Source organism: Doryrhamphus excisus, chromosome 8, assembly GCF_030265055.1.
Source record: "Doryrhamphus excisus isolate RoL2022-K1 chromosome 8, RoL_Dexc_1.0, whole genome shotgun sequence".
Lineage (NCBI taxonomy): Eukaryota > Metazoa > Chordata > Actinopteri > Syngnathiformes > Syngnathidae > Doryrhamphus > Doryrhamphus excisus.
The window spans coordinates 12,054,439-12,079,089 of NC_080473.1; the positions used below are offsets into that span (position 1 = coordinate 12,054,439).

The 24,651-nt window shown below is 39.5% G+C and overlaps 1 protein-coding gene across 4 annotated transcripts in view; it reads left to right on the top strand.

Annotated features, from left to right (window-relative positions):
- The window catches only part of zgc:172282 (leucine-rich repeat and fibronectin type III domain-containing protein 1-like protein), a 143,610-nt gene that overhangs the window by 113,345 nt on the left and 5,614 nt on the right, over window positions 1-24,651 (top strand). Inside the window, exons 9-11 of one of the 4 annotated variants that reach the window (XM_058079380.1) lie at window positions 11,937-12,574; window positions 17,753-17,836; window positions 20,710-21,608. In XM_058079380.1, the coding sequence (XP_057935363.1) occupies window positions 11,937-12,574; window positions 17,753-17,802 (688 nt within the window). In that variant the 3' untranslated portion in view covers window positions 17,803-17,836; window positions 20,710-21,608. Of the gene's footprint in view, window positions 1-11,936; window positions 21,609-24,651 lie in introns of all 4 variants that reach the window. The other 3 variants (XM_058079379.1, XM_058079381.1, XM_058079378.1) reach the window with 3 other exon arrangements.

Genomic DNA, 24,651 nt, shown 5'->3' on the forward strand with positions numbered 1-24,651 from the left:
AAGTACTGCATTTGGCTCCAACAGAAAACAGTATTTATTTACTTATCTTTGCATGTACGTTGCTTATAGTTAAGCTACTATACAATCACAGCAAAAAATTGGGAGTGACTTAAATGTTGCACTTCAATAAATCAGTTTTGCAATCAGAGGCAACAGAGTTATTGAAACACTGTATTTAAGTCACGCCCACAATGGCATGCTTTCCCGTAAGTGTAGTGTTTACTGGCCCTGCAAATTAGTCACTGCCAGATTTTAAAGATGTAAATTTACTTAATTCAAGGTGTGCAGCTCTGCTATATTTAACGTAATTATGCATAACAATACTGAGATGTGCCACACAGTTCTTGGCAGTGTGATGTCTGACTACCACAGTCCAGTCACTCCCTCCTTTATTTTGACACGTCTTGAATATTTAACAGCAGAAAGCCATGCCCAACCGCCGTCTATCACAGAGGGTCTTTAGGGACATCACACCTCCAGCCACATTCAACTGCCTCACAGAGAGATTTGCTCTTCTGCTTTCATCTAAATCTGTTAGTTGAGGTGCAATTTTCTATTTCTATTCCAGCCGTGTCACCAGTCAATCACAGGGAACATATATCACATCTGTACAGTATCTATGGACAATTGAATCCGAGCCAAGGCGCTGTTTGTAAAATAGCACCGAGTTAGCCTGCATCACAAACCAAGAGTACCAACTGCACGACTATTATTAGTAAGGTGCCAGATTCAGGAACAATAATTTAAATGTACATGACTAAAAATGGCACCACTTTAAATACTACACTCTGTGTACAAAATAACGCCTTAAAGAGGCATGAAAGAGTTCCTGTTTCACAGTTGCTCACTCATCTGGGTTACACATCTTACACAGTGGGGTGTTTTTGTGTTGATATAAAATACCGTACTGTAGCTTTTATGCAGATGTTGAGAGGATGACGAGAAGGTGGACGATGAACAATTACGTTATTGAAATGAACAACCACATCAAAACAGCCATATACCATAAACATATAAACATATCATAAACAATCATAGTCATATATCCTTAGTCCATATATACAGTCGACCCTCACTACATAATAGTTTCAACATCACTCCCTCTTTTGCTGTTTCAAAAATTCATTCACTAATTTTCTACCGCTTATCCTCACAAGGGTTGTGGGGGGTGCTGGAGCCTATCCCAGCTGTCTTCGCGCAAGAGGCGGGGTACACCCTAGACTGGTGGCCAGCCAATCCCAGGGCACATATAGACAAACAACCATTCACACTCACATTCATACCTATGGACAATTTGGAGTCGCCAATTAACCTAGCATGTTTTTGGAATGTGGGAGGAAACCGAGAACATGCAAACTCCACACAGAGATGCCCGAAGGTGGAATTGAACCCTGGTCTCCTAGCTGTGAGGTCTGCACGCTAACCACTCGATCGCCGTCAATTGATACATTTCAAAAATGTATCAATTAATAAACTATGATTGTTTCATGGCTGACTATGACCTATTATTAGTAAAAAAAAATATTGAAATACAAGTCACATATACTGTAGTATTCTGGTCACTATGCGTCCTGCTTCCCCACTCTGCGTGAAACACAAATCATAGGTGTAAAGGTGACTATAGGGGTGCTATTTCATATCAACAGGGCTTTAATAGTGTTAAAAACCTGTATTGAGAAAATCTGGTTTCTGTGCTCTAAGTATGGAAATATTCCTTCTATTTAGGGATGCTCCAACAATTGGGTACTGATTAGTATAAAAAAATTGACATATGTTGATAAATGCATTTCAAAGCCGATCATCGATTTGTGGCAGCAAACCCTACATGTGTGCTATGTCACTCAGAGTTGTCAACACCACACACTTTGTTCCGTTCTGCCATAAGAATCAATACTAGCCTGTAAAACCTCAATGGCTTCAGTTTGACAGTTTGACATAGGCTACGCCAACCGATGCCAAACTGATTGATTCCTTATTAAGCCTGTTTCTTGCATCTTTGTTTACATGTTTTGTCTAGCTGTCACTGGTGGCAATGCGGTCTGTTCAGAGCTCGTTTTTGTTCCATGGGGAAGCAGAGTGGTCATCCCCCAACCTGAAGGTTGTGGGTTTGATCCTCCCTTCTGCTGTGATTATGTCGAAGTATCCATGGGCAACAGTGTCAAAGCACATTGAGTGCCTTTGAGGTGCAAAAAGCATTATACAAGTGAAAGGCCATTTACAATTACATTGTGAGTCTCCAATTGACCTCACTTGAACATGTTTAGATTGTGGTAGTGAACTAGAGTACAGTATACAGAGTTTTCCCACCCTACGGAAACATGGTGAAGAAATGCAAGCATGCATGAGCATGAGTAACCAATGTAGACATGTTGAATAGGTGACGTGCCACTTATTTAAGATAACAGCCTCTTTGCATACTCAGAACACTCAAAAAAGATTAGAAGCATTGCACCACAGTGTGTGCATCTTTATCTATGCTAACTGCCACATTTGTAGGGGTTCCAATTTACCCATGCCAGATGGTAGCATCGCCCAGAGTGCCTCTGAAGCATGTCTTGGGCCTGCTGTGGTATACATTCAATTTGATTTCTTTTTCATACTGGGTACCTTATCTGGATTCTGAAATGCAAAGCAGCAAAATGCTTAAAAGGGATTCCTTCTGTGAAACATGACCTTTCAATTTTTTTGCACATTCTCATGAAAAACACCTAGCACGTGGGAGCTAATAGTGCATGTAACAGGACACACCTATTTCGAATAGTATAATAGTCCTTAAAAAAACACACCAACCACCTGTATACAAACCAAGTTACAGTAATATTGTTATCGTAGCAGCTTGAAGCATGAATAACTATTTTTCTGGCGTAGTGACACAGAGTCTAATGCCATTATGGAGAGGTAGCAGGCCCACTGCAAAACAATGTGATAGGATAAACTGTAAAGTAATAGCTCATATTCGATGTTTTGTTTATAAACGGGCTCGATGGACTCTGCGCCAGTAGACCCCCATGACCCTTGTGAGGACAAGCGGCATTGAAAATGGATTGATAGATGGATGGATGGATAGATTGTTGTTGTGTTGTGATAACATGTGCTATGTGCTCTATATATAAGAATCAATATCATGCATCTATCTTAACCAACATACAAAACAATGCCACTAATCCATTCCGGTGTGTTTTAGTGGCCAACACTGCATTCCATACCTCTTTTTGGAAAAAAACAAAAAAACAAAAACAAGGTAGAGGTTGACAGTGATATCATCCTGTAAGAGATCATTTTGGTGGGCAAAGGGGCGGCATGAGTCAACCACTAAACAGCCACCACAGTATGATTGACATATGCAGACATGTCTTACATGCCTAAAGAGGAGCATGCTTGACAGAGGCTGATTTTTTTAGTTCACAAATTGATCTAGGAAAGTGGAAATTAGAGAAAAAAAATGTGCAAATGAATTGAACAAAGTATATACTATTTGTAATGTATTACAGGTCAGTCAGATTAGCATACGGATGTCTGATAATTCGATTTGTGAAATGCATCCAGCGGCATCACAGTAAAAGAAACATAACGCGTGTATTCATTACACGAGGTGTGACTTCACCACATTTTGATGCCTATATTCGTATCGGTAATGAAGTGCTGGAGAGGTGATAAAACCAAGATGTCAGCCATACCTTTAACCTTTTCGAAATTAAACTGCAGCTATATGATAAGTATTGTTTTACTTTTGTAACGTTGCTTTATTTATTTTTTTCACGTTTCACGTTGATTCTGGTAACCAAATATGCCCAACCAAGGAATAAAATGCATTTTGACCGTTTTTCTGTGCAGTTTTATGTACTGCCAACCACCAAAAGGGTTGTTGTGCTTGTTAAGGCCTAAAATAAACTTTCCAAAGATATCCCCCTCATGATTTCCATGTTTTGAAACTTTCCTTACAAGACTTTGGGTCGAGTCCAAAAGGAACAAACATTCTCACTAATCAAGTCAAGCACACAGAATTATTAATTACAGGGTTAATATTTTCAGAATTAAAGCTTGCATAAATATAAAACATTGAAAAAATATGCCTTCCCTGTGGATTCCGCAAAATTGACACTGACATGAGTGAACTACATTTTTAAAGTAATAATTCATTATTTAGATGATTAAGTGTCACATTCTTTAGGTTGGTGACATCTTGTTTGAAGATGTTATGCGTGCTGTTACTGCAGCAATTAAACCACCCATTTGAGTATCATGTGTGGCCAAACTTTGTGTGCTGCAGCGACTTTGCTGCCGCACCTTTGCCCTTCACTGTCCTGTACTGGACTGAATAATTGGCACATTAATATTAAAAAAAAAAACAAAAAACAGCCAGAGTATATTAACATAAATATTCACTTGACGTTCTGCTTAGATCAACAGTCACAACCCAGGGCTCTGAATGTAGCAGAATGACAGCTGGTGTGTGTGTGTGTCTGAATTCTGAGTGCCCAATAGCTGATTGATGGACAGTATTTACAAACAAGGCTTCCTCCCATCAACCAACCTATCTGAATGCACATCGCCTGAAAAGGTCAGGCTCATGCACACTGAGCTGTGCACGTGCATTAACATGCAGAAAGGAAAGAAATGTCAGCCACTTGTCTGCTTGCACACGCTAGATTTGGCATGACTGTGCACAACAAGTAACAAGTGCTCTAACGAACCTGTCGCTCTGCTTGCAAGACAAGCGCACTGAAAGTGAAACACTGATAGCAGATTAGTTTATGTTAATGTCATTTGTGACCACAGACACACTTAGGCTGAAACTGACCGCACTTATGCTGCCCACACAGAGTATGTGCCGTCGCACGGTGGACGAGTGGTTAGCATGTTGACCTGGGTTCAATTATCCGCTTAGCATCTCTGTGTGGGTTTTCTCCGTGTGCTCCGGTTTCCTCCCACATTCCAAAAACATGCTAGGTTAATTGGCGACCTCAAATTGTCCATAGGTATGAATATGAGTGTGAATGGTTGTTTGTCTATATGTGCCCTGTGATTGGCTGGCCACCAGTCCAGGGTCAAGACTGCTGGGATAGACTCCAGCACCCCTGCGACCCTCATGAGGATAAGCGGTAGAAAATGAATGAATGAATGAATATTGCATAGCTTTTAGTATTTGTCTGTAGGCATTTCACTGTGGTAGTGAAGTAATTAAAATCAAGGTTATAAAAAGGAAAACATAAAGTTAATCTCCTCAAGTGGAACAGCACTGCATGTGAAACACCATCAGTAGCAACTGAATGTTGAGTATTTTTTAGATCTCCTACTAACGATGTGTCTCGGGCAGCCAGGACTTCTGTAGCTGGTCTTCCTGTTAGACAGCACTCGTTACACTCATTCTTTTTTTTTTTGGCGTACCCAAGTAGAAAAGAAACATTGATGATTTATTAATTTAAAGCTTATTAGGTAAAACCGTTTGTGAGATGATGAAAAGAGAGGACATTGACAAATGATATTCCTCATTTGCTACACAAAAATTGTCTCTCAGGAAAAAAGCCTGGAGGGTGGTGGTAATTGAGACGAATGGAAGCAGTGATAATTCTCATGAATTGACATCAGAAGTGATGAAATATATTGGAATTATGAAATAGGAAAAAGAATAGTCTACCGTATTTTCCGCACTATAAGGCGCACCTAAAATCTAATTTTTAAAAAAAAAGCTGACTATGCGCCTTATAATCCGGTGCGCCTTATATATGGATCAATATTGAGCCGCGACAGGTCTCGCAACTTACGGTAAGCAGCCACCCACTCCATTTTTCCCGTAGAAGAAGAAGTGCGCTGTGCATACTGGGAAATATTAAACAACGATTCACTTTCATTTGTGCGTTTGTATAAAGACCCTGAAATGGCTCCTATTAAGAGACACGCTTACAACGCAGAGTTTAAACTCAAGGCGATCAGTCACGCAGTAGAACACGGAAATAGAGCAGCAGCAAGAGAGTTTAACATTAATGAATCGATGGTGCGGAAGTGGAGGAAGCATGAGGATGAGCTGCGCCAAGTAAAGAAGACTAAACAAAGTCATTTTGCACATTACGAGTGTCACTATATTGCGATTGCACTAACGTTCAATTTACCATAACAGTGTTGACTAAATGGAGGAAAAGTAAAATGTTATGCCTTGCTGTTGTTCAAAGATGTTAAAGATGTGTCACGAAAATGCTTTACCTCAGAGAAAATAATAAAACAGCTGTTTATTCATTTTGGGAGTGAATGGAGTTGTGGAAAGCTTGTTTGTTATCTATTAATAAAGTTTGACTGACCTATCTGACTGTTTTGTTGACATTCCCTTTAGCGCGGCACCATCTAATGGTTGCATAGCGTAACTACAGCCTCTACTGTAGAGCCTTATAATGCGGTGCGCCTTATGTATGGAAAAAGTTTTAAAATATATCATTCATTGAAGGTGCGCCTTATAACACGGTGCGCCGTATAGTGCGGAAAATACGGTATTTAATGAGGATGATACTCGTTATAAAAGAGTGTCCATTACGGATAATGCATTTTTGCCGGATATGAGTATGAAACGAGTACATCTCGCCATTATCCATATTCATATTTAAAGAAAATGCTCATTATGTATTCACTCTCCATGCTCTGTGATTGGCCAGTCACACACAGTGACCGCCTCTGCAAGTCATCATAAAACAGCCATGCTGCCGACAATATAAGAATTGTATTAATTTTCGGTTAGCAGTACACAGACGGTTGACCTGCATTAACTGGTCACAACATGAGGTGCACTTGCACAAAAGCGGCATCAAGCATTCTGCATTTGTGGGTGAAATAAGTGTGCTAAAATATTACACCCCTCTCAATACATTGCAGTATACACCTTACCATCTTAAACATGTTTCCTTATGTACACGGTGCATTTCACAAGACATCGGGCACGATTGTGCATCAGTCACTGACAGTGTTTTTTGTTTTGTTTTTTTCATCCGCTTGCTTTGGCTGGTTTGGCTGGTGATATAAAGTCGGTTAGAAAACTTCTTGTAGTACTGAACGTGGTGCTTTTGAGAAAAATACAGTCAACAAGGCTGACAAATTGTTTCCCTGTTTGCCATGCTACCGACAATATAAGAATTGTATTAATTTTTGGTTAGCAGTACACAGACAGTGGCAACGGTAACCTGCATTAACTGGTCACAACATGAGGTGCACTTGCACAATAGCACAAAAGCGGCATCAAGCATTCTGCATTTGTGGGTGAAATAAGTGTGCTAAAACATTACACTCCTCTCAATACATTGCAGTATGCATCTTACAATCTTAAACTTGTTTCCTAATGTACACGGTGCATTTCAGAAGACATCGGGCACGATTGTGCATCAGTCACTGACAGTGTTTTTTGGTTGTTTTTTTTTTTCGTCTGCTTGCTTTGGCTGGTTTGTCTGGTGATATAAAGTCAGTTATAAAACTTCTTGTAGTACTGAACGCGGTGCTTTAGAGAAAAATACAGTCAACAAGGCTGACAAATTGTTTCCCTGTTTGCATGAATCACCAACTTCACACCGATCATTAAAGAAATTAACGAATAAAGTCTCAAGGATCACTTAAGCACATACACAGTACACATACTGTATATACGTTCCTACCTTATAATTTAATGAATTTAATTTAAATTTTTATTTGAAAAAGGTGCTGTGTAATCTGCGGGGTTGTGTTTGTTCATATTGTCTGCAAATAGTCAATCACAGTTCTTTCAGTGTGGATGCATTCTACTATATGCGTATGAATACAGTAATATGGCACACAGTACACATTATAGTAAAATAAAGTTCTCGCGTGGGGATTTTCCCTTGTACTTTTTGACCACACATGAATACCATCTTTGTGTACATATACATTATTTCCCTCCAGTATTCCGCTCAATTATGTTGCACAAAACGTAACATACATTTTAAATATAATATATTCCGTGTTGTGTTTAAGCTAATGTCTGCCTTGTGTAGTATACATGCAGTGTTTGACACGCACATCACTTATCGTGCTGCATTTTTTAAAGCTATACGGTTGGTTACACCAGACAATGACAGCAATGGTAGAATTTTTATGAGGCTGCATATACTTAGAATAACATAAATTGAAAAAGCCCCAGGCACAAAAGTTGAATGAGGCAAGTCGCTGTAGAGCTTAATTCGTGTCTACCTATCTATCCATCCATTCGTCTATTCAAAAATTGACTTTTACACTAACACAGTATTTTACTGTCTATTTGTAAACTGAATCTTTTCATAGGTAGAGCGTGGAAAAACCTGTTTACATTATTCTAAATGTGTGTTTTTTACATTATTAGAGCCCTACAAACATGGAATAACATCCCTATTGTCACCTTTATACTCATCTTACCCAATATAGTAGACATAATAAGTAAATAGGTAAGTAAATAAGCCATTTAAGACATGAATAAGACTTGTGTGTTGCTATAAATGTGGTTCCTAGGGGAGATGAGTGTGTGGCGGACAGGAAGTGACGTTGGGGGTTCAGGTTTAGCTTGGCGTGGGTTACTGCAGCAACCATAACCTGTGTTTTTATGATGTATTTTTATTCAGGATTATTAAACCTGTTGTGAGATTATTCAAAGCTGAAAAAAAAACTCTGGCAGTAAAGTTTGGCATGTCTCACAAAATATTTAATTAACATCACTGACGCCTCGTGTCCAGTGTACAATATTACTTTGTTTTCTGAATTAATTATGTATTTTAGTTCATTTAGCCATATTTATGCTTAAAAATCTTTAATTTATGCAAGCAATACATACAATCTACTTCAATATTTAATCCAGTCAATAATTTCGGACTAATAATAGGCCGTATTCCACAACTAAACAGCTTCATTTATTAATGTATTTCTAAAAAAAAAACATCACAGGGAGATGCAAAAGTACCAATTCAATCACAACATTACAAAACATGATTAATTTTCCTTTAATTCATCCATATTCAATTCAGTTATATTTTTTTAACTGCATGGGCTCACAATGCTTTGTGTGTGTGTTTGAACATGCTGTATGGACGCGTGGGTGTATGATCCAAGGAGCGACAAAATACTGCTCACTGTTTATGAAGCATTTTAGAAGTATCACAATAATCATTTAGCAGTTGAGCTCAGTATCCAGTCTGTGAATTACAATCAGAAATAAATTGATTGTGTGTGCATTTGTGTGGAGATGAGTGTGTCAAAGATGAACTCATTAACTCAATAACCATCCAGTATGATTGCAGTGTTAAATGGGCTCAGTAGGGTATTTCTGGTTGGCCCAGCAGTCATTGTATTCTCTGAAGTCATGACACACTTTTGTAAGATTCAGAGTCGTTGTAAATAATTATGGAATAATAATGGAAATGTTGAATTAATCCTCCTCACACGAGTATTGTATATAATTACACACACACTATATATAGCATAAACCGTATTTTATGGACTTATAGACTTATACTCTAGAGCGACTTTTGGCACAGTCCCAAAGATCAATTGCGATTGATGAATCGGTAACCCCTGGATCATATAATCAATATCCCCACTGATCCTCTAGTTGCTGATTTTCCTGCAGCAGTTCCGCCATTACTCAGTGACGGTATTAATGTGAGTGTGCGTGGTTTGTGGTGCATGTGTTCTGTGATTGACGGACGTCTTGTCCGGGATAAAGTTAGATTGGGATATATGCACCAGTTCCAGTGGATGTATTCTCTTACAATTTTGCCATTAAACATTCTTGATTATTAAGGAGTTATCCTGTTTTTAAAATACACTTCAGTCACTGCATGCTCAAGTTGATTTTGTTTTTGTTTTTTTTTGTTTTGTTTTGTGTTTTGATCCGCAAGGATTAGATTGGCAGCCCACGTGCACTTTATCGATTTCACTAACATGACCAACACAAGTCCCTTCCTGATTTCCCTGATGCATCCTCCCCAATAAACTATAATTTTGTTTATCTCGCTGCAAAGATGAGAGGAGCCCCATACACAATAACTATCTGCCTGTCTGTAATTTTCAGAAGTTCAAAAAAGGAAGCTGTTAGTCATTTTGCTTAAACTATTTACATTAATATGGTGAAATACGCTTTAGGGGAGAAATGGTCTCAGAGACTTTCATCTTTCAAAATGAAAAATACAGAAGGGGGGAATCATTCAGTTGTGAATTTGTGTATATGACATCTTGTTGTACATCAAGAGAAAACAAGACAAACAGAAACATGGGGGAAATAAAGGACAGAACAGGTTTGTTTTTGATGAAATTGTTGTTTTGTTTTGTTGTTTTTTTTAATTTCCCCCTGGAAAGTATTGGCCTGTAAGAGCACATTTAGGCGGAGTAAGACAGCGTGTGCCACAAAAACCAAAAGAAAAGATGAGGTTGTACATTATAAAACAGTTTTGCAATGCAGCAGACAAATACAGAAGGCATTTTTGTGCTGGCTCTATGACACACAGCAGCCTTTTTATGTGAACATAAGATGGGCTTGACTTGTGTCTGCCTAAGGAGACGTGTTGGAGTGCTGAACGGGTCAAACAGACATGACTTTGCAGCTGAAAGTAGATGCCCAACTCTCGTGTATATACAATTTTGGCATACGGTCAACTGCTGCAGGGCATGTGTGTAAATTACTGTACATCACATGATGACTGCCGTGTGAGCGCTCAGTCGTTGCCATATAGCACTTTGAAAAATATCAGCAATAGTCTGGTTATGTTGTTTCTGGGAGCTACAAGCAAAAATATGATTCGTTTAAAAAGCTCTTTTCTTTTGTATATCTCATAAAAATGGCTTTGCATTGCTTATTGGAGCCCTGTTGAAAGGGGGGGGGGGTGTTAATGTATGCATTAGATGCTTAAGGCAGTGACAAAACAATGTGATGACGTGAGATGATAACCATGACTCACATATTCATTAGAGAACGTCCTTGCTGCAAATGTATAGACTGTAAGCAAGCAATTCAAGTATAAGTTAACTGAAAGTTAGCATGCTTGTTTACATGACTGGCACATTAAGCAAATGCTTTTGTGGGCATGTTTTTCAGCATTCTGCTAGTCGATAACCAACTATTTTGAACGGCCACACAATAATGATTGTGAATTCAGTGTTAGAATAAAATGTAGATAGAATGAATATAGCGTTAGTTATCACCCTTATATCCATTTGCTTAGACAATAGAAAGTTTTTGAATGTGCTGAAGAGGAAATGTTACTGTGACCCTGATCAGTGACCCCCAGGTCCTGGAGGTGCCTGGATGCGCCAACAGCGAACCCGCAGATGTTTCTGTTAATTCTGCAAGAATGTGTCAAGATAAGAAACCATAAAACAATAAAAGTAATTACTTTCACATACAAACACACACACAAATACAGCTCGTGCAACTGACTTCTCCCCCCCCTTAGAGTTGCACAACCATGTAGTAGGGACCCCGAATAAAAAGAGAGGAGTGTGAACTGCATACTCAGAGTGGAGCGGCATGTCGCTGCGAGTAACTTTGAATATTGTTGTCTGTCTCTTCTGTATTTCTGTATTTAAGGGTTTTTACAAGTGTCACTGGAGTTTGAACCTGACATTCAGGTAGCTAATTAAGTGAAAAGAATACTGTACTTCAAATTAAGTAAATATAACTTTAAAATAATTATGCAACATCATCTCAGGTCTCTGCTCTGACAACAATGTGTTCCATAATTTTGTCTATTCTAGTATGTTCGTTGTGATTGACTGGCAAACACTCCAGGGTGTACCCCACCTCTTGGGCAAATTCAGTTGGTATAGGCTGTGATGATAAGCATGTAGAAAATGAATGGATGGCTGTTTTATGGATGACCAGGTAGTAAATGATGGCCAGATGATCAGCTATTTATTGAAATCTGCCTGCTTTATTAAGAAAGAAATATAACCGTATTGTTTTGTCTCTCCCTTTCTAGAATGATTCCTTCCAGCACCAATGACTTCCTAGTTCGTGATCTCGCCGCCGGGAGAAACTATGACCTCTGCGTCCTTGCCGTATTCGACGATGTTGTCACCTCTCTGACTGCAACGCGTCCTCTGGGTTGCTTGTCATTCACCACAGACACAGAGTTCACGCAGTGTCAGGCATTACACAGTCACTTCCTGGGCGGAACTATGATCATCATCATCGGTGGAATCATTGTGGCGTCTGTTCTGGTTTTTATTATTATCCTGATGATAAGATACAAGGTGTACAGTCACCAAGGGACAGTCCACGGAAAAGCTGCCATTTCTACAACTGTGCCAAGGCAGCAGAGCAATGGACAGGGGGGCGGTGGACAGGCCCAAGTACTGCCTCGCTCTGCTTCAAAAATGGATGACGAAGCAGTGGGACCCTCTAGGGCCGTGTCACCTAGCAACACCCTGAGAGACACTGTCGCATTGGTTGTGGAGGAGGCAAGTGGGCGTAACATAATGGCACGGACTGACTCGTCAGCCAATGAGGAGTTACTCTCACCCACCAAGTCTCACTACAGCTCCAGGGTTGCCATTGAGATGAAAAGCAGACCGCCATCTGTTGCCAAAGAGCCCATCTCCCCCAAGGAACTGGCAGGTAGTGAACAGACGAGGGGGGGTAGACAGCGGAGGCAGGCAGCTGAGGGCGAAAGAAAGGCTTGAGAACAGATACAAATAAACGGGGAGGAGTTTAACCTAACGAGATGGAAGGGAGGGGAAAGGTATTTCAGACGGCAGAAATTGAATAAGAAGTATTCCATCCATGTGCATTGGAACACTGGTAACACTGGTTATTTTTTTTTTAAAAAGGGCATCTTCATAGATATTATATTGTATAAAGTCTCCAGGTGGTTGATTCATGATTTGCTTTGTTTTTCACAGTCTAAACGTATACATTACATATGGAGTTTTGAAATTTCATTTATTTTGGGGCTGATTAAAATTGATTCATGAGTAACATTTTAAATAAGATTAATCACAGTATCAATTCATTATTTATGATTAATCAGCATTTGCAGCTACGTCTGAACTATGCCTACTTGTTCTGTATTTTATCGAAAGAAAGATAAACGACAGGATTTGGGCCGATTTCTGAGCATACTTAAATGCAGCAAATTTCACTTACACGTTAAGAGTTACAATATGAGTAATAAGAATATCCACTTATTTTTTTTTCTTTCATCCCGAAGTGCATTTTTAACTGAGGTCACTGAAAAGACCCGCAGGCTCACAATCTCTGCTTTAGTCACTCTGAAGGTGTTTGATGGGCATGAGGTCAGCATTTTGGCCAAGGTCTTCCACACAAAAGTCATCCAGGCATGCCTTTATGGGCCTTGTGTTGTGCACTGGAGCGTAGTCTTGTAGGAACCAAAAGGCCTTAACTGCTCCCATAGAAATGGATGCAGTCGGAAGTTAAACAATTAAAATTCAGGGAAAAACAACAGTGCCAAGACCAACTCTTGACTGATTGAGCTACTTAATTTAGAAGTGTGTTTGCCTTTGACGCTGTAGGTATCGAATACTCTGGGTAACCAGAGTATAATGCAACAAACACATTGCCATAATGTGATACTCCACACCAACGACTTGGAAATGTAGCATTTAGAGAAATTACAGCTTAGAAGGATGTGAGAATCTAGATAACAAGACAGTTTTTACTGAGAAATATGTAATAATAATGTAAACTAACATGTGTGCTTATTATAGAGGGGCAGAAAGGGGCAACATGGTGATTGTGGGCCACATTAAAAAAAAAAGTTTGAACATTTGTGGTGCAAACAACCATCACTAACGTGAATCAAAATCAAATTATATCTTAGCACATATCAAAAAAAAAAAATTGTGAGGCCGTTCCAGGGAGTAGAAATGACTAACGGCTAATGTTCAGCATAGTCATGAACCAATTTGCTGCAGCAAAATTGGTTAACTTCCAGCTTCAGACGTATCACATCTTTTGAGCTTGAGGCTTCCATTCAGTCTTTTTGAACGCTTGTCTCCTCGTAGATCTCTTATGTAAGCTTGAATAAAGTATATTCACCAGCTCAAAAAGTAGCTACAATACAAGAAGTTGCCGCATTTTCTGTAAGTTTGACAAGTGATATATGCTCTCTTGGATAAGTCTAATTTGTTTATGTCTAAATTAAGGGGATTTTATGGGTCCTTTTTCCATATCATATAGCCAATAGCAGGGGTGTAGCAAGGAATTTGGGGTCCCATGAAAAAAATTTATGAATACATTGAAAATGTATGAAAATTTACAGTTTACATGTGATTGGTATCAGCCGATTTCACTCATGGATGATCGAAATTGGTCGCATAAAACTCTGATCCTAAGAAAATCTAAGTCAAAACCGGGACCTGAGCCTTCACAGACTGCAGACTAGGGTTGGTAATTTGATCGAAATACTTCATACATAAAGTTTATACTACATAAAGTTATTATACTAGTTATGTGTGTTGCCAGCTAATTCAGAGCATGGCAAGATTTAACTTTGAAAATTAGCTATCATCACCACAGAACGACTTCAAATTGTCAGATGTGGAACTGACAGCCATGAATGTTATTTTATTCGGAACAGGAATTCAGCATTTTTTATGGAGTTTAACCTGTAATTGTGAAAACTGGACATTTTTCTGTTCTTGCAAACCACTATTGCTAACATATACTGGTGGTAATTGTAAATTTAATTTGGATCAAGTTGCATATGGTCCCTTTAATCGACCATAAAAAGAATTGTACCATGACGCTAGTTTTCTGCAAACTTAAAGTAGATTGAAGTAGATTCACTGCAGAATACACTACATTATCACTAAAAGTAAAGTCACATGCAGAACTAATAAAAACATAATTTTAAGCAACTCAGTCAGTATAAGCAAATTCTATTCTCAGACTAATAAAATGTGTGTTAGGAGCTTCACGCTCATGCATAGAAAGGCCACTTTAATTGCAAGCGGTGCCATCATTATGGAAATCCACAAAAGCAGAAGTTTCCCTGAAAACCTTGCTAAACCCACTCCAGTGTGTGCACCCTGTAACTGCAATGCAATCCACTTGGAAAATGACAACAACTAAATGACGGACAACATTTTACAGGGCTGGCTCGAGTAGCTGAAGTTGAATAACTTTCTCAGTTTCTGGTGTGTCATTCAATTGGCCTCTGTGAGATGGTTGAAATAAGGTGTCATTGAGCCTTATGATGATAACGGTGAAGAGGGGAGATAATGCCGGCGCTTAGTCATCGAGTTCAGGGAAAGTTTTCACCTTCTTCAACCCTGCTGGATGAATGTGAGCGTTATAACATTAATTTGACCTAAACCCCCTTACATCACAGTCTGGGTTTATATCATAAGAGGATTTTTTTCTAACACTTTTGGAGATGAATTGGCTGGCTAATTAAAAGGGGTTGCGATCCAATTGTTCTCGTCATATGCAAGGATGTCTGCAGATGTAATTCAGTGTGTGTTTTGAGAAGTTGGCAGGCAAATTGGCCCCCTAAAGGAAAAGGGCTTTGGGGTGTTCATTACAACTACAACAGGCTAGGCTTTGACAGAAAACATGACAAGGAATTTGCTACTGATCGTTGTGGTGCCGCCATATACAGTAAGCGTAAAAGCACTATTTCCCCAACAGTCTTGATTAATTGCCATATCCTGCTTTTTGCACAAACTGATTGAAGAGTGTCAAGTCAAAGTAACACCCAAAGCTCTGTTTGCAAAGCTACAGACAAACACAGCAATTATTTTGATACTTCACCCCGCACAAAACAGTGACAGATGTCCTTTGTGTTCCTTGCATCGCTTTGCTTACTCATTCGCTGGCACTTCTCGGGCTAACCATATTTAGGAGTAACGCTCCCGTGTGTCTGAAGAGAGACAGTTAGGGTTTCTGAGGTTGTAGGCTGTAACTGTGATACATTTCCCTGGCTGCTGCATTGCAGAGACAGAAAATATTGATCTGATCAGGGAGGAATACAGTGAGTCACATCATGTGATCTTCAGGCGCTCTCTTTGTATGTGACAGCTGAACGATACAAAGAAAGACCCCCATTAAAGGCCTTCGCTTGTCAGACATATGACCCAACATGAGAGAATGGGCTTAATGTGCATGATATTTTTTTTTCCTTGTGCTTGTTTTGGTGTTCGTAGAACATTACTGCTTTTGCAAAGGCATAGCTTCCACCCCAAAAAAGATAAATTTGTTGTGAAATAGACCCCTTCAAGTAGCACTCAAACTTTAAAATATTCATTTGTGCAATGCTTTACATATGGTTGGTGAAGTCTTGGTTATGTCTAAACCTACACCAGCAGTACAGTGACACTAACACTATGTTATTACATGTGTAATTTTCACTGTTTTGGTACATCCACACCAAAATTGTCAAACATTTTAAAAAATTAACAGTAGTTAATGAGATAAACGCTATGTTCAAAGATCGTTAAGAATAAAAAGCACTTCTTTTGTTGGGGTTTTGCGATTATTAACCACAAGTGTTTTTAACAATTATTGAATGAAGGTCTCTAGAAAAAGACATTTTGAAGGACCACCACCTTTTCTGCCAACACTGGCTCTTTCTTAATTACTTTTATTTTCATAAAAATATTGATCACAGGGAGCAGTAATTATGGTAATTGTTGTATTTCATTTGAACATGCATCAGATTACAATTGAGTGCATCACATAATCAGTTCACAGTTCCACATGTCCAAAAGGAGTAGGAAGAAGCAAAGCTTATTAAATCCTACCCCTCCATCTGGTACTTTTACAATCAGTAACTGTTACATTTGTTCACTTCCTGCTTTCCTAATATAGTTTTAAGTTTTTGTTGTTTTTTTTTTTATTTTTGTCACGTACCGAAGTACAAGATGATATGACCATACAATGACATAATGGGTACCATAGTAGGTGTCAATATAGTGATATATACATATAGCACATCATGACTGGTTCAAGACTCTTCATCCTTGTATTTAGCAAACATCAACTGCTTGTATTGTTTCTTGAATTGGCTCATCGTTGTGCATTGTTTCAGGGTCTTACTCAATCTTAATCAAATTATATGATTAAAACAAACGTATAAAGTTCAGATAATTGTTTTACATGAAATACCAGCCAACTAAAAGGGGAAATGAATTAAAAAAAAATACTGTGACTACTAGGAAAGCAATCTTTGCACACAATTCCCAACTGGGGACAAACAAACAGATTGCTCTATGGCAGTCCCTTGGGTAACAGGTTAAACGTTCCCCTTGGGAAGTCAATGTAATGTTCCCATAAGTGGAGTGGAAATCTGTGTGTGTACAAAAACTCCAGGTCAGGCACCAAAAACCCTGCAGGTCTGTGAATGCATTTGAAAGATGTAATGCGTGAGATTTAGCCGCCTTAAGCAAGGGAAACAGTGCTCACTCCCACGAGGTTAGCCAAGATAGGATAATAGTTCATTTTAACACAAGGGTGTGTTTGGGTCTGGGTGAAGAGAAAATGATTCTTATTCTCATGGCCCGTCTATGACCTTGTTGCCCATGTTTCTGTGTATTCCTTTTTGCGTCAACCCCCATGCCCGGCTACATTCTTCACTCTCATCTATGTCTCTGAATGCATCACCAACTTTGCGCCTCTCCCTGTCTTTTTCACTCTACTGCTGTCGCTTACTGTTGATTTCCCATTTCGCCCACTGTCTGGATTATTCACTGTTTTCTACTTGTTTGTTGTCTCTGCTGCTGTTTCTAGCTCTGATTTCTTCTCTCTTTCTCCATGTCTCTCCGCTGCTTCCACCAGCAGATGATGGACGCCCTCGTATTGTTGAGTGGAGAGATTTTAAGATCTGACCACCTTTTGGCCACAATGAGATTACACCAATGAGTAATGCTTAAAATGTTTTTGATTGGATCCCCTGAGTTTCCTTCAGTCATGATAAAATATTATCTCCCTCCGACCCAAAACTTTTCATCTTGCAAATTGGCATTATTTTCCGTTTTCACACATAATTGTGTATGATGTGATCAGGTTTTGAGATGTCACATGAAATGACCAAGCAGTACAGTTCACTCCATCTTGCCACATTTTGTAAACCCTGATCTGGGTGTGAAAGCATAATAGTGACGTAAATAGTGGGACATAACAGTACTACACAGTATATAGACTACTATTTAATTCCATGCAAAAAAAAGTAAACAAGAAAAGCATTCTGACAAAAGATGCCCAAAGATATGGATCAGTTTTTCGTCACAACTTTGCAAATGTTATCATTCATTGTATTTTTAGGACATCAACATGGAAGAAAAAGACATGAACAGCAACGAGGAAGAAGCAGCTAAAAAAGTTTGGCTTAACTTTATAAAAAAAAGTTCAAAAGGAGTGCTTGAACACTTGCAAGACAATGATATCATGCAAAGGAGGGTGCGCCATCAACATGATTAATGTTCTCACATTCATGGAGTACAAAATACACACTACTCCATCTTTGACGCCCTACATCGGACTTCCTCTAAGCCTGCAATTCTCAATTATTTTCTGTCCTGACCCCCCCCCCCCCCCCACACACACACACACACACACAAGGGCCAAAAATATTTTCATACTTGAGAAACTGATAATATCTATTCATTTATCTGTACTGTACACACTAAATGGAGAACATACAAACTGGTTTCAGTTGTAGTCTGAATACAAGCATATTCAAGAGTCAAATTGCATGTGGAGTACTATAAATCTGTACATGTTGGCAGGTCTGCATTAAAAGGAAAGCCTCTCAATGGTATTATATACATCTCTCGATATTTAAATTCTGGTTGAAACCTAAAATGGAAGCAAGGAATCAAAATCAAACAAGGCCCAACATTGAATATCACTAGCCAATGCCTGATGAAGTGTACACAACAGTGAATTGATGGCCTGTTTCTTTTAGCTCGCTGGCTAACACTGCTCGACTGAAAAGCTATTACACATGTAGGTTAGCTTTGAAATAAATTGCTAAATTTCAGAAAATGTCGAGTACTTGTTCTGGAAATGTCGTTCAATGTTTTTTTTTTTTGTTGTTGTTTGCTCATTTCTCGCCATATATCATGCATACAAGGAAGACAGCATAATTGCACAGACAACAAATATACCGGGAGGAAGACATCTCTGTCTCAACATCTCGATGACCAGTCAATAGGCAGTACTATCACTATCATCTACTGTTGCCTGCTTGTTAAGCCCTTTGAGACTCTTTTGTGATTAAGGGCTATATAAATAAACTTGACTTGACTTGACTACTCAGCCAGGATGCATTCATGGCCTTCCAAAAAATTGGATATTTTCAAAAACAAGCATTTTCCCCACTCGGGTTTTAAAAAGGGACCCACAACAACGAGGCTGAAGAGCCACATTAGCCTTTGGAGTCGCAGGTTGCCGACCCCTGCACATAGAAACTCAAAGATATGTACTTAGCTGAACAGTACTGCTTGGTGACATCACAATTTTAGCTTTTCTGTGTCCGAATTTACATGGCTGTATAAAAGGCCACAGTTGTAATCCAGTAAAGGTGCAACTAAGGCTTTTTTGTTCAACAAATAATATTGAAAGAAAAAGTCTTGAGGATTATTTTAAATATTGTTTTTCAGACGATAAGCAATCCACTTTGGAGGACAAAAATCTCAATGCCTGAACAAATTAAACACAACAAGATAAAAGAAGAGGGTCTTGATAACATCGGTGAATCCTGTAATGCTCACCTTACCCCCTTTTTGGCTGTTAATGCCCCATTAGTTTTTTTCTCTTCCGGAAACTCTTTCAATATCTTCCAACATTAATTTAATTGATCCCCCTGTTCCACACCTCTTGCCTACTTTTGTTTGTTTTCATTTGCGGTTTATTTTACCTTATCTTTATTGTCCTACTCGCTTTCATTGTGCTGTATTGTGGCATATTTTTATTTCAAGCTATTCTATATGACTTCTTCCCTCGTCTTCCATTATTACCATGCAGCTGGTATTGCTATATGTGCTCCATGTACCGTTAGCGTAGCCATCACTTCATCCACTGCATTTTGAGAGTGATGAAGGTAAGGAGCGTGGGTTCCACTGGGGGGGATGATGGCGCTCATGTCAGCAGAGGTTGTGATGAATGAATACAGTCAGTGGTATTGCAATTACCGTGCTTCATTCTTTAACTGACACTGAAAACACAAACACTACATTAACGCTTTTAGGAAATTTCCCTCCTGACAAACGCAGTTAAGAATGTTCTCCTGACAAATGTGCACATTACAAATAACATATGTCGCAATAACCTGCCAGAGAAAAGGACAGCTCCATCAATCTCAAAGATATTACACTTCCTTCCGTTCTCTATGTCGGATCATGGAAGGAAGAATGAACTTTTTGCTGTTTGGAAGAAATTCTGACCCCTTTTTAAGACACTTGATGACTCAGCATTCCACCAAGACATGTACAGCATAGGATTTAATGTAAGAGACACAATCTATAAAAATGTGCAGAATTTTCTCATCACGAATATCGCATATGCTGACATTTAGCCAAACATTCCTCTGCTCCTGTGGTCCAGACATTTTGCTCTCTATTGTATTTCTGTTTGTCCAAATTTGTCAAGATCCCTGATGTTTCGTCTTTTTTGAATCCCCTAGCTCTGCATTTTTTTCCAGTCGATTCCCTTCTTCCTTTGTAATTCCTTGTAGTCTTAATGAAGTCATTTCTTTTCCGCGTTCAAACTTGATTTTCTTCTGTGTTTCGTAGAACCATGAAGTTTCTTGAAAAGGAGAGTGGACATCAACAGCGCAGGCATGACGTGAAAACCCACAAGAAGAAGATGCCGCTCTACTGTTTGTTCCTGTTTTCTTTACCCATCATTTTGTTTCCATCTGGTTTACGTTGAACTACTTATCACGGTTCTCATTTCTGGATTGGATTACCGTGTCAGTGCTTGGCGATGGTGATTGGCCAGTTTCTGCAGGATCCCGCTGATGGATCATTTTAATCACTTAAGCTGGAACCCATCTAACACTCATTAAATGCTGCATTTTGCTTCTTTAGCAAATACATGCCACCGTCTATTCCGCAGGCTATAATGGATTATTTCCAAAACAGTAAAAAGCACATTGATATGTCTTGACATAAAAGGGATACAATATATAAATGATCTCATTGTTTACTGGAAAAATAAGGAGAGGATGCTGACAAAAGACTGGCTGCCTTTGGGATCGCCCTCAACTTGGATCTACAAATGCTCAGCACCGATGTTTGCATACTGCATTAACTGTCTAACTGCAACTAAACATGACGGGTTCCAATGGTTGCAAAGTCATCACCAATCTATATTTAATCACGTGTTAAAATGCAACATTGGCAGATGAGCTTCTCCCCAATGGATCTGAACTTTGACCCAATCCTCGTATCCAGTGGTTTGTTCTGCACAATTCATACCTAAAGAGACATGACTTGACTCTTGGAGAAAGAGGATCCTGGACCGGACGTGGGAGATGGATTCAAGATGTGTTAGTCATTTGACACTGAACACTGGACAACACGTGACGGGTCTACCATGTTTTGGACCAGTCTGCTGATTCCGACTGGATTGGACCAGTGAGGACCTGACAGACCTCAATCACCCTCTCACACCATCGCCTCTGAACCAGGTGAGTAATATTAAAATTAGCCTATTAACCCAAACAGTCAAGCAGCCAACTGAGAAGCTGTGTCACCCAAAGACCCAGGCATCTTAATTAGTGTTTCATACGGTCACCCACTGACAGTCACCCTGGCCTTCCACCAACTGGGTCTCCCGCTCCGGAGCACGCCAACATTTGCCTTTGTGTCCTCCTAGAGTGATCGGATGGCTGCTGCTTAAATGCCATTTAATTGCTGCCAGCTACACAATTAGAGAGTCACTCTCGCTAAACAAAGTGTTTTATTCTACATACTTCAGTGACAGTAACTCAACAGGCAACAAGTAAAGCATCACACCTTTGTTTTGGCTCTTTTGGTGTTTGACTCACATCTAATTTCAGAGAAAAAAGAAGAAAGGGTGGCATGTTGGCCACACAGTCAGGAGATCAGGAAGATCTGCGTTCGATTCTCCCTTTGCACGCGTGGGTTTTATCCGGGTACTCTGGTTTCCTACCACATTCCAAAAACATGCTACGTTAATTGGCGACTCCAAATTGTGCATAGGTATGAATGTGAGTGTGAATGGTTGTTTGTCTATATGTGCCCTGTGATTGGTTGGCGACCAGTCCAAGGTGGACTCTGCCTCTCATCCGAAGTCACCTCACAACCCTAGTGAGGATAAGCAGAATGTTTGGCACGACACTTTGTGATTCGAATTCCACGGCTTCACTTGAACACAGTTAAAAAAAATAAAAATAAATAAATTATGTTTTAAATAATGTTGGTCGAGCGGCGGTCGAGCGGCGGTCGAGCGGCGGTCGAGCGGCGGTCGAGCGGCGGTCGAGCGGCGGTCGAGCGGCGGTCGAGCGGCGGTCGAGCGGCGGTCGAGCGGCGGTCGAGCGGCGGTCGAGTGGTTAGCGCGCAGACCTCACAGCTAGGAGACCAGGGTTCAATTTCACCCACGGCCATCTCTGTGTGGAGTTTGCATGTTCTCCCCGTGCATGTGTGGGTTTTCTCCAGGTACTCCGGTTTCCTCCCACATTCCAAAAACATGCTAGGTTAATTGGCAATTCCAAATTGTCCATAGGTATGAATGTGAGTGTGAATGGTTGTTTGTCTATATGTGCCCTGTGATTGGCTGGCCACCAGTCCAGGGTGTACCCCGCCTCTCGCCCAAAGACAGCTGGGGTAGGCTCCAGCACCCCCTGCGACCCTCGTGAGGATAAGCAGTAGAAAATGAATGAATGAATGAATAATGTTAGTTGAATACAGCCTACTAATAGTAAAAAGAATTTGCATTTATATGCAAATGTAATTTTTTTTCATCTTAGATTAAACATTTGCAAGCATAAAAATGATATGTATGTCTTGACTACAACAGTCATCCACTGGTTAGCGCATAGTCTGGAGTGCTGCTGGCAAAATGCCGTTCATTGAGGGAAATATGAATAACAACATGTACTGTGACATTCTGAAGCAGAGCATAATCTTCTCCTGTGAGAGACGCATGGCATTTTTCCAACATGATAAGGAGGCCAAACACACCTGCAATATGACAGGTGTCTTACTGAAGAAGGTGAAGGTGATGGAGTGGCCAAATATGTCTCCAGACCTGAACCCAATTGGGCACCCATGGATCATCCTCAAGCAGAAGGTGGATTAGCGCAAGGTGTCTAACATCCACCAGCTCTGTGATATTATCATGGAGAAGTGGAAGAGGATTCAAGTAACAACCTGTGCAGATATGGTGAATTCCATGCCCAATAGGATTAAGGCAGTGCTAGATAACAAGTGATCCTCGCATGAAATATTGATTTTGCCTTGTATTCTTACAACTGTATGATTGCATGAAAACATCTTTTGGAATTAGGGCGAGAAAGATAACTTTGCTTGATTTTACCCTGCAGCCACTTATCATGTAAACCCAAGTGATGGACAACATTACAAGACAGATATTGTATTGACTTTTTTTTAACTCGTTTGTCATTTAAAAACACCATTATTCTGTTATTATTCAAACAATTTATGACAACAAGGAAAGTATGTACTGCCCAGTAATAAATCAAGCTTTTCTTTAATCCTGAAGAGGCACTGAAGTGCCGCGCGTCACTCTGACGATGATGGTGAATGACTAATGCAAGTTGTTCCCACCTCACTGACCGGGCACCTATGTCACTTTCCCCCTCCTCTTGTCTGTTTCAATCTTCCTCCTTTCCACCCTGTGCAGCAGTCATAAGACAAATTCTGAAGGTTAAATTCGATTCTCATGATGCATTTTAGCATTTATTATTTTAGACCTTACTATTAAATTCCTCAATAGCCATTTTGTGTTTTATGAGAACTGTTTACACACAATTTGGAAAACAGGGATCCATTGCACAAAACTAGGATGAGGGATCAAACTGGAATATCTTGGCTATCCTGACTCAGTCTATTCATGATCGGGGTGCACGATTAGTGGGATTAGTGGGATTTCTGTAGACTTAGCCAATAATGAATCCACTGCCCACTACACATTGTTATCACATTCAACTACACCCACTGTCATTATTTCATTTCAGCCATTGTAGATAAATGATTTTAAATGATCTTGCATATTCATCCTTTCTCCAGATGATCTCCTTCCCTCAAATTGGAGGTATTGATCATTAAAATTATCTGCTTTAGTGACCGGCTGGAAAGAAAACCTGCGGTGTCTTGGCCCTCCATGGCACGAGTTTTAAACACCTGATTCATTATATAATTTACATTTTCTCACATGCTATACCGAATATACATACAAATACACACCTACAAGACAAGAGAGTTATGTAGTTATAGTGCATAACTTGACTTGTATATTTCTTATTTAGCCTTTAAGTTTTAAGTTGGTGTGTGATGATTTTAGCCTTCTATATCAGATGACACATCAGTTATATTGAGTAATGACCTCCTGCCATTTCCACTGGGTTGACAAGCTTGCATTCTATGGTTTTTCAATATCAGAAAATATAAATAAATATTCAGAAAATATCGTGCAATGGCATGAGTTTGAAACACCTGATTCATTATATAATTTACACTTCCGCACAT